This window comes from Botrytis cinerea, chromosome 9 (genome assembly GCF_000143535.2).
Source record: "Botrytis cinerea B05.10 chromosome 9, complete sequence".
Classification (NCBI taxonomy): Eukaryota; Fungi; Ascomycota; class Leotiomycetes; order Helotiales; family Sclerotiniaceae; genus Botrytis; species Botrytis cinerea.
The window spans coordinates 1,999,651-2,009,068 of NC_037318.1; the positions used below are offsets into that span (position 1 = coordinate 1,999,651).

Here is a 9,418-nt window from a genome sequence, read left to right on the forward strand (position 1 = left end):
GTGGCACAGTATGCGGTTGGCGTTCATATTGTCAAAGATTCCACAGGAAATAGGCGTCATCGTCGCGGATACAATCACAATGGCCTTTGCGCGATCTTGGCCCCTTGTTACTATGAATTTCACTTTCACCGACAGTCAGTCATAATTGAAAGGATAATTCTCGATATTAGGTGTTGGTAGCTTGTTGGTGACTATACACGACGAACTTGCCCATACTCACATACAATTTGACAGATGGAACCATTTCTCCACACTTTCGCGGCCATTCAATATCCTGGAAGAATTCTATCATCATGTACTATGTTTCGGTTAGTATTATCTCTGCCCATGTTGCTTTGCCTAGTGCTAACATGTTCTGTCTAACTCTAGGATACTCAGACGATGAACAGCTCTGTAGCTCGTGACCTTGTGCTTGCTTTCTCCAAACCCTTACATTGGCACTTATCTTCCAATGCCATCCTCTAGTGGGATGCTATATATGAGATCTTATGGGATTCATTTGCTCCAGGTAATTATAACTAGCACCAACAAATTACCGACATGAAATTCTATTATATATATATATTATTCCAAATCTCGCTCCATTCCTAATAAATATAAATCAACTACTAAAGTTTAGAAGCCTTATAATTAATGATTTTACTCTTATTGAGTTCAATTGAAATTAGAGAAATTCATAAGGATTTGTTAATCGAAGAGTATACTTTAGCATTGAGATTATTAATAATTAAATTGATATATTTATCGATTTATAAAATCGGATAGCTATTATTGATTTTATTAATTGTTTTAAATTCGATATATTGAATATCAATCTATAATAATTGTATTAGGTATTAAAAGATTTCTTTTTATTTAGAAAATATTTTATTAGAAGATTTTTTATTTTGTTTTAATATATAACAATTTTGCTTAATTTATTTATAGTATTTGAATTATAAAATAGAATATCTATTATTAAACTTTATATAATGCGATTTATAAAAAGAATAAAAATCTCTTAATCCGAATTTATTATTATATTTAAGTTTGTAAATCTCTTTACTTGTAAATTGAAATAACTATTTCTTTATTATTCTGAAGTGCGTTTTAATAGCTCTAGAGTCATTGTAAAGGTTTATTTTTCTGTGAAACATTATACTAAGAATGATCTTTTTGCTGTTAAAGACTTATAAACATTTTTCAAGGAATGGAGAGGTGTGTACTTCTAAATGATAACAAACTTCTTAGAGGTTTTGAATAGAATATGTACCTATCGTTCTTTGAATAGTGTTATTAGATTACAAATGTATGTTTCATGCAAAATCGAGAATGATTCTCTTGAAATCATATATTATTTGAGCCCCGAGATTTACAATGAGGAACGTTGGCCACATGGAAAGCACGCCGCGTGAGGACGCCGGGTCGGACTCTTTTTTCCTATGGATGGAGGTGTATCTTTGTTCGCAATACTTTATTGAATAACAAATTGGAAGCTCTGAATTACTTTTACGCAAAATTGAATCGCGTCTCTGCAAATACATGATATTGTGGCTGTGACTTGGCTTTAGATTTCACATGATCAAAGTGTTTCCATCACCCAAAGAGTTAGGAATTTGTTCTCAAAATGCCAATCGAGTCAACCTTTCTTTCTTAATCGCTTTAGCTGTGTTAATTTTAAGGTCGATATTTGCCAAGATATACTCCAGAAAAAAGATCTGTATGATTATTTTTCATTTAACCATTTTCTTTGCGATGCCGCAGCGTTTGTGAACTTGCAGATATTTCAACTAAATATTGACAGCCCTAAATCACATACGATGGACTTTTCAACAATCGAATCACAATGCATAAAATCGTGTTTCCAAGATTTTGTTCTGGGAATTAACTGTGATTGCTCTATGACAGTGACTATTGAGATTGGCCTAAGGGAGTTCCTGAGTATGGTATAAAGTGACAATTGGCTGATGAGTATTTCAGCATCTGACCTTCAAACTCTTCCCATACATTAAAACTCTAACGACAATACTAACCACGAATGAGGCCATCAAGAGTGCCGCCGTAAACGTTTGCAGAGCTATCCATCCATAAGATTCAAGAGCTCCGGCAATCGGGTTTCCAACCAATATGCCTACAGATATTGGTATTAGAAGCATGCCTAAACGGACACCTAGAACACTCATATCTGGAGATAAAGCCACGGCGAGATTGGGGGACAACGATGTCAAAGCTCCGGAAAAGAATCCATAAAACATACTGAATAGGACGATGCCGGGAACACTGTAAATTGTTATCCATGTAAATGCTAAGATGCCACTTATAAGAATGCAAATTATGTCGACATTAAAAGGGCCATAGGTACCAGCGAAATGAGCTGGGATCTATAATTACGTCAGATATCAAGTCTCTATAACCGAACGAATTTGAACATACAATGCGCCCGAAGAAAGATCCGACGTTGAGTAAAGAGAGAAGGTAGGGAGCGAGCCCCCCGCCAGCTATGTTGATGTCGAGAGCATATGATTGAATGTAGAAAGACGGAATGTATGCGCCCATAAAGACCAGAAAGAAGAAGACACTGCAGATGATGAATGGCGTTTCTTTCCAGGCTTTTAAATCAAAGAACTTTCGGACTGCAGACGGACGACTCCGTATACGCATTCCAAGGACAGGAATTATGGATGCCAAGAAAATTATGAAGCCAATGACGCGGACTGACCATCCGAAGCCGATCGTTGGTAGCAACCTATTGAATATGATGGGGAAAATAATGCCTCCTGTAAATTGTATCGTGTTAGAATTTAAAAGGCCGCAACAGCAGAGTGTTTTCTGAATGTACCTATAGCACTACCAGAAGCGCCAATGCCCAAGGCTAGTGCTTGTTTCTTGTCGAAATAAGCTGAAAGTACAGCAATGCTAGGAATGAACAAACAGCCGCTACCTAAGCCAAAAATGACTCCTTGAGCTAGTATGAGGTGCCAGTATTCATAGCTTATGCTTGTCAACATCACCCCTAGCACACACAGAAAGCATCCTGTCCAAACAAGAGATTTCAGATAGCCCAGATCAAATACTGGACCAGTAACTATGGAAAACCCGAAGAGAAGAAACGCTTGAGTAGATCCAATCCAAGAGATCTGAGAGGGAGACCATGAATGGTTGATAGTCTCATAGTAAGTTTGAAAAGCACCTGCAGGGCATTAGCAAAGAACATTAATGGTATTCAGCGCCTGGTAGTTACCGAATGAGCTCACGAAACCCCAAGATAAGAAAAACAGAGAGAATGAGCTTGCACACTGAACCCAGGCCATAAAACCACCGTCGGGGGCCGGTGCATCTCCAGCTAACCTTGGTTCAACTAGCATTTTGTTCTTGGTGTTATGGGGCTCGAATAGAATGGAGTAATTTCACAATCATCCAAATAGTACTGGGAAATAGATAGATCCTGCCTACCTCGAGGAATCATAAATATTATCAAAGAAATCATGGGAAATGCTACTCCTTCGGAGACATTCCTTGTATCGGAGGTATTTCTATCATGGCGATATCAACCGCAAATTACAGTCAACTTATATCGGGCTAATGTGGAGAAGTATCAGGTAGTTGGGATCTAGCATATGCAGCCACCCGGTATCCGGCACAGGTTGGTACAGTGACCCACAAAAAAATAATGACCGTAGCTCAAAAACATACTAAAAAATGTCATTTTTCAGTGTTTTTAAAGAACTATAGTTCTTTATAAATGGAATGTTAATATTTCAAACTATTAAATATAGTAAGGATTCAATAGAATTTTAATTAAAAATAAATCAAATAGTTTTTAGAAATTTATTTAATTTTGACATTTAGATTTAAAAACGAAAAAATCTAAAAACTGAAAAATATAATAAATTCATTAATAAAAATGTTATAAAATCGAATTTTTTAATTTAATTGATTTTAATGAATTCGTAAAAGCAAACGAAATGGAAATGTACTCATGTATTATATAATTATATATCTTTATAATAGGTCATTTTCATATTTATAGATTTATAAAACCCCTTCTAATTAATTATAAATGATATATCAATATTAAAATAAAACTGTTCTAATTAACAAGGAGGCTAAATCATTATAGAGTAATTTCAATTTAATATATAATCTTTTGAAAATATATAAATTAATTATTAAAGATATATTCTATTAAAGTTTGTTATACATTTTTCAAATATATTATTTTTATTACTTTTTAAATTTTAATTATAAAGTTATATATTAATATAAATATCTCATTATAAATCTAATCTGTTAGGAGTGATCCACTTTCTCATTGATTTACAAAAGCGTAAAATATTCCAAATACTTTTGAAATAGTGAATCTACTATATATACTCAATCAAGTAATCGCTTTCTAATATTCATTTCTGTTTTGTATGAGTTTATTTAGTATATATCAATTATGAAGGAATTAGTAATTCTATAAATATAGGAATTTTATAAATATAAAATATTAGAAATATAATAATTATAGTTGAATCAATTATTGAAATTGAATTCAAAGTATGATTATCTTTATTTAAATTTATATAAATAAGAATCTCAGAATAAGATATTTTTGTATCTGGAATATAATGTTAGAAGTAATTCACTTTCTTATTAACCTATAAAAGTGTAAAATATTCCAAATGCTTTTGGAATAGTGAATCTATTATATATATTTAATTAGGTGATCGCTCCCTGATATAATCAATTATTAAATCAAAATCTCAGCATCCTTGATTAGTAAGCCGTTAGGTTATGTAAGCGAGAATTAGAAAGAGAATTATAAGATTTATAAGGGTTTTAAAATTTAATTCTATCTATAATATCTTTATAAACTATTATTATTATTATTATTATTATTATTATTATTATTATTATTATTATTATTATTATTATTATTATTATTATTATCATTATTATTATTATTTATAATTAAATCTCGAGTGTAGTAAGAATTGAGGGTTTGAGAGCTGGCTTTTATAAAGATTAAAGAAATAAAATTAAAATTTTATACATCTCAAAAAAAAGAAAAAAAGAAAAAAAACTTCTATGAATCCACAATCTGAAAAATTCTTTTTCCCCGACGGCTAGTCAATTACATCACTTTCTAAATATATAGGAATAAAAAGATTGAAAATGACTATTTTTAGTATGTTTTCCTATTACAACCCTTTTTTTTAGTCTAGTACTATAAGCGAAACACGTAACCTGAAAGTCACGTGCTATCAGTCTCTAGTATTTATAGTTTCTCTTCTATAGATCTAAAAAAGACATCGAATTTTCCACCTTTCAAGTTGACTCTCAAAGTTTGAATACTCTACTCTAATCGTTCCCCTTACCTCGCTATCGCGAAGTAGTGATTTACTCTATTTTCTATATATAGTTACTTATTCTATTATTGATATATACGAAGACTTTTCTTATATGATCATTACCACCTTCTACTCTTTTATAGTACTATAAATACGGAGTAGTAGTATAAACTAATAGTGAATTATACTAAGTAAGTAGGCGAGTAAATGTATAAACGATATATTATAAAAGAGTAGAAGATAATAGAGGTCATATAAGAAAAGTCTTTATATATATTATAGTTAATTTAATAGTTATGCTTAGTAATTGAAAGTGAATTACTATATAACGATAGCGAGGTGTAAGGACTTATTTGAGCTAAAGTATAATATAAGAGTTAAAGTAAGAGGGGAAAAAGATAATGGATTTTTAGTCTACAAAAAAGAGAAGCTATAAGTACTAATGTTATTTGGTCACGTGTTTCTCCGCGCACAATGCGCATACACTATAGTGTCTTTTTGTCTCAAAAAGACGTCATACATTTCGCCTCTTCTACGCACACTACTCACTAGTAATACACTCGGTCCTCAGTACATGAGATGTTATTGTCGTAAAACAGTCGACTTCCTTAGTATTATTCAAATAGCTAAAGTGTAAAATATTATAAACCAAGTTAATATATATATTAAAATCGAAGTGTATTTCATTCTTATAAGAATAATCAAATCAATCATTAATCAAAAGTTCTAATACTTTGTTTTTCTTATTATCAAAAAATTATTTCAAAACTTTTATAATTTTTTTTGGTATTTGCATTTGACCAACTTTTCTATTAATTAGAACAAATACTATAATAACTTTGTATCTTCTTATAATATCCTTCAGCTCCCGAAGTATAGTTGACAGCTTGCGAGCTATTGAATGCAGTACAGCTGTGTACATCACGTGATCATACGCTAGCGCTCGCTTAATCTTAGCTTCACGCTAACGATCTACTTATCGTTAGTTCCCTAATCCCAATTCCTAAACCTATACAACCTTTTCCTTTAATTGAGGATTTGTAACTTTGCTTTGGCAAGGTTTCATTGGAACAGAAACATTCTTTGAATTGATGACGTCTAAACTCGCTTTCGCAAGGTATTCTTGAAGGTATATTCACCTCCATCTTTCACTCATTATTCAAATTGATTTACAGCTAATTCTGTCTAGCAAGTTTACCTATCTAACCAATGAATTTCGAAACCCATATTTGCTATCTCCATCAATCCGTGATGTGAGTTTACCTCTGATATACCAAGATGATATGCTTCAATCCTGTTTCAACGGCGAACAAGCCATCTGCTTCATCAAAGGCATCTACGGTACCCAAGGCACTCATGCCACCTGAGGTATCCAAGGCATCTACTACCCCAAAGAAATCCAAGGCATCGAAGGTATCGGCTTTCGCACAGGAGCCCGAGGAATCAGAGGAGGAACATGTCCAGGAAATCGAGGATCTGAATATTCCCGAACCTCCTCCCCCAAGAGCGGGAACCAAGAGAAAGTCTCGCAATGATTCCGATTTTGAAAAACTCAAAAGCCAGTTTTTAAAGTTGACACCTGAGAAAATGAATGAATTATTGCAGGACACAAAGGTATGTATCTAATGTCGAATTCTTACAATAGTTGCTAATTGTTTTAGGCAATTGAACAGTTCACCCAAGTTAAGAAAGATATTGGACTGAAAATCAAGAAATCATTAGACAAATACGAGGATGGAAAGTGGGTCGCTAAAGTCGAACCAGGAAGTTCTCCTGCTAAGAAGAGAAAAACTTCCAAGGCGTTGACACGCAAACAACGACCCGCGGTATCCAAAGAAATCATCATGGATAGCTAGGAATCATCAGAGGACTTCGATTCTGATGAAGAAGATATTCCCGAAGTGACAGAATAACTCCTTCGTACTCGACTGCAGAGATTTGGTTATCAAGAAAATGTCAATGAATTTGTGTCTGAATTACTCACTCAAGCTTATGATGGTTTGTTTGAAGATTTGTCCGAAGAGGATTAGTTGGAGAAGATTGATGATCTTATTAGTGAGACTCATGAGCGCAATGAGAATTTGGAAGAGGATACTGTCAAAGAACCTCTTCTCAAGCTCAAACCCTACAAACCAGAATCCGGTCAATAACAGTGGTCCGCCATCATTCCTGAAAAGAAAGAAGACATCGTTGCGGAAATAATGTCTTTAAAATTAATTCGATACAATTACGAAGAAAGAGACATTGCCAGACTCTTAGTACTTCTATCCTGGTCCGGCACAGTTACTATAGAATCTGCTACAAAGCTTGCAACTGCGTTTCTGACTAAGAAAATTAAGTCACTCGGCATCACGTCACTCGTGCCAATTATAGTTTGCAAAATTCAAGCTCACTGTCAATTAATGATGAGGCCAGATGGATCCCAGCTTGATATAATATTTGGACTTTTGACGAATGGAAGCTCCAAACTAACTTGGGGACTCACCAGACAGTTGGTCGGATGTTATTATATATATATCGAAGCCGAGAACGACCTTCAAAACCAACTTCAGTTAGAACTAAATCGCAAAGGTAAAGGATGCGCAATCAATGTCAACATTGCTAAAGGATCGGTATACCTTCGTTTGGCTACCAAGGAAGCTGGTGGTGAAGATGCGTGGCAAATTTTGTTCGACACTACTAAGGCAAGTATTACTATTATAACCTTCTGGCAAGGCTACGTCTGCTTCAAATCTATTTGCTGATTATGTGAATAGGATAAAATCATCAAGAAATTCCAAGCTTATAAGGCGTACGGTAAGAAGTTAGCCATCTTAGTTGACACTTTTGGCCTTGGAATTCTACTCTCCCTGAATGCACAAGACGCCATCGAAGTCGGTAATTTGGCCATATCTAAATGGTCAAGTGCCATCCCGAAAGCACTTGTAGAGATGGCTCGTCGCTTCCCCGATGCAGTTGAATTCAGGGAAATCAATGCAATTGTGTCGAGCATATTACCGGATCTCGTTACCGAAAAAATCAATTCGAAGGAGGCACTTGCACCTATAATTAATTATGTGGTGGAGAATGAGCACATCTCTGTCTATAAAGAAATTTGGGAAAACATCAGACCTGCTCCAAAGTACCTCGCACAACTATCCGCAAACGATCGACTTATTGACTACGAATCCAAGATAAAGGAAGTTGTCAAAGCTTTTCCCGATCACTCCGCTATAGGTTCCACCAAAGGAACTAACAAGATAGTTATCAACCGAGCATCAATGGAATCACTGATGCCAGGCAATATTCTCGATGCTGAAGTCATACACGCAATTATCACCTTAAATGCTCAAATTTTCACAAAACATGCTATGGTCATCGACCCACGCAAGCTTCGAGATGTAGAGAAATTGAAGAAGGTTGCAAAAACCACTATTGAGTAAGTCTTTCCTAACCATACCGGGCAAGTTTATTCTACTAAAAATCCTTTCAGTGTTTTAGCCCCAATTCTTCTAGGAGAAAACGATGCGGCATATTGGGTTGCGGCTGTCACTAGACGTTTCGGCGGAGTTGGTCGATTTTGGTCGATGACCACCGTGTACGATCCTCTCGGCAAATCCAACAGTTGCGACGACGCTTCTGAAGTCATGAATTCCATTTTGAAGCACAATTTCGGCACAGATGTCGACATCCATGAAACCATTTCTGGCAAGACTCCACCACTCATCAAAACATTTGACTCGGCCATCTATGCAATTCAGAATATCATCTGCGCATCTTTTGCTTCAAAACCTCCCGTTGATCTCAAGATCCCTCTTGATTCCAATAGACTCCGGTTTGAATGGGCTGCAGATCTGACCCGATCGGCCTTGGCAAACAAGGTCTGATTTCGTCCATATTGTTTTCGATTTTTCTTTCAAGGCATAACCCTGTGGTGGCAGAATCCGCGATTGACGAAATGGCCGCTTCGTCAATGCAAGAAAATATTCAATAATTTTATAATGTATTGAAAAAAGCGTTTTTAAAATATTAATTGGGCGAATAATTTCTTCGTAAAAAATCAGAAAATTTTACTTCAAAGGGACTTAATGGAATTCTTAAATTCTAGCTTAAGATAATTAACA

At 34.7% G+C, this 9,418-nt stretch overlaps 3 protein-coding genes across 3 annotated transcripts; 2 read left to right on the forward strand and 1 right to left on the reverse strand.

The window, feature by feature from the left end:
- Positions 1–1,852: 1,852 nt before the first annotated feature.
- BCIN_09g05710 (hypothetical protein) lies at positions 1,853–3,443 on the reverse strand. Its single transcript, XM_024695245.1, has 4 exons — positions 3,221–3,443; positions 2,819–3,169; positions 2,413–2,756; positions 1,853–2,360 (listed from the first exon to the last, which is right to left on the reverse strand). The coding sequence occupies exons 1-4, from the start codon at positions 3,342–3,344 to the stop codon at positions 1,956–1,958; spliced, it is 1,224 nt and encodes a 407-aa protein (XP_024551039.1). The 5' UTR covers positions 3,345–3,443; the 3' UTR covers positions 1,853–1,955.
- A 2,925-nt stretch (positions 3,444–6,368) lies between these two features.
- BCIN_09g05720 (hypothetical protein) lies at positions 6,369–7,248 on the forward strand. Its single transcript, XM_024695246.1, has 3 exons — positions 6,369–6,444; positions 6,505–6,929; positions 6,977–7,248. The coding sequence occupies exons 2-3, from the start codon at positions 6,594–6,596 to the stop codon at positions 7,169–7,171; spliced, it is 531 nt and encodes a 176-aa protein (XP_024551040.1). The 5' UTR covers positions 6,369–6,444; positions 6,505–6,593; the 3' UTR covers positions 7,172–7,248.
- A 28-nt stretch (positions 7,249–7,276) lies between these two features.
- Positions 7,277–9,418, forward strand: BCIN_09g05730 (hypothetical protein). The gene is made up of 3 exons (XM_024695247.1): positions 7,277–8,035; positions 8,072–8,733; positions 8,788–9,418. The coding sequence occupies exons 1-3, from the start codon at positions 7,517–7,519 to the stop codon at positions 9,179–9,181; spliced, it is 1,575 nt and encodes a 524-aa protein (XP_024551041.1). The 5' UTR covers positions 7,277–7,516; the 3' UTR covers positions 9,182–9,418.

Excerpts from the sequence above, each read along its gene's own strand:
- BCIN_09g05720 (XM_024695246.1), top strand. The coding sequence starts at position 6,594 with ATGATATGCTTCAATCCTGTTTCAACGGCGAACAAGCCATCTGCTTCA. Across the intron at positions 6,930-6,976 it reads AATTATTGCAGGACACAAAG|GCAATTGAACAGTTCACCCA; the intron begins GTATGTATCTAA and ends TAATTGTTTTAG.
- BCIN_09g05710 (XM_024695245.1), bottom strand. The coding sequence starts at position 3,344 with ATGCTAGTTGAACCAAGGTTAGCTGGAGATGCACCGGCCCCCGACGGT. Across the intron at positions 2,757-2,818 it reads CGCTTCTGGTAGTGCTATAG|GAGGCATTATTTTCCCCATC; the intron begins GTACATTCAGAA and ends TACAATTTACAG. Across the intron at positions 2,361-2,412 it reads GATCTTTCTTCGGGCGCATT|ATCCCAGCTCATTTCGCTGG; the intron begins GTATGTTCAAAT and ends ACGTAATTATAG.
- BCIN_09g05730 (XM_024695247.1), top strand. The coding sequence starts at position 7,517 with ATGTCTTTAAAATTAATTCGATACAATTACGAAGAAAGAGACATTGCC. Across the intron at positions 8,036-8,071 it reads TAACCTTCTGGCAAGGCTAC|GATAAAATCATCAAGAAATT; the intron begins GTCTGCTTCAAA and ends TTATGTGAATAG. Across the intron at positions 8,734-8,787 it reads GTTGCAAAAACCACTATTGA|TGTTTTAGCCCCAATTCTTC; the intron begins GTAAGTCTTTCC and ends AAATCCTTTCAG.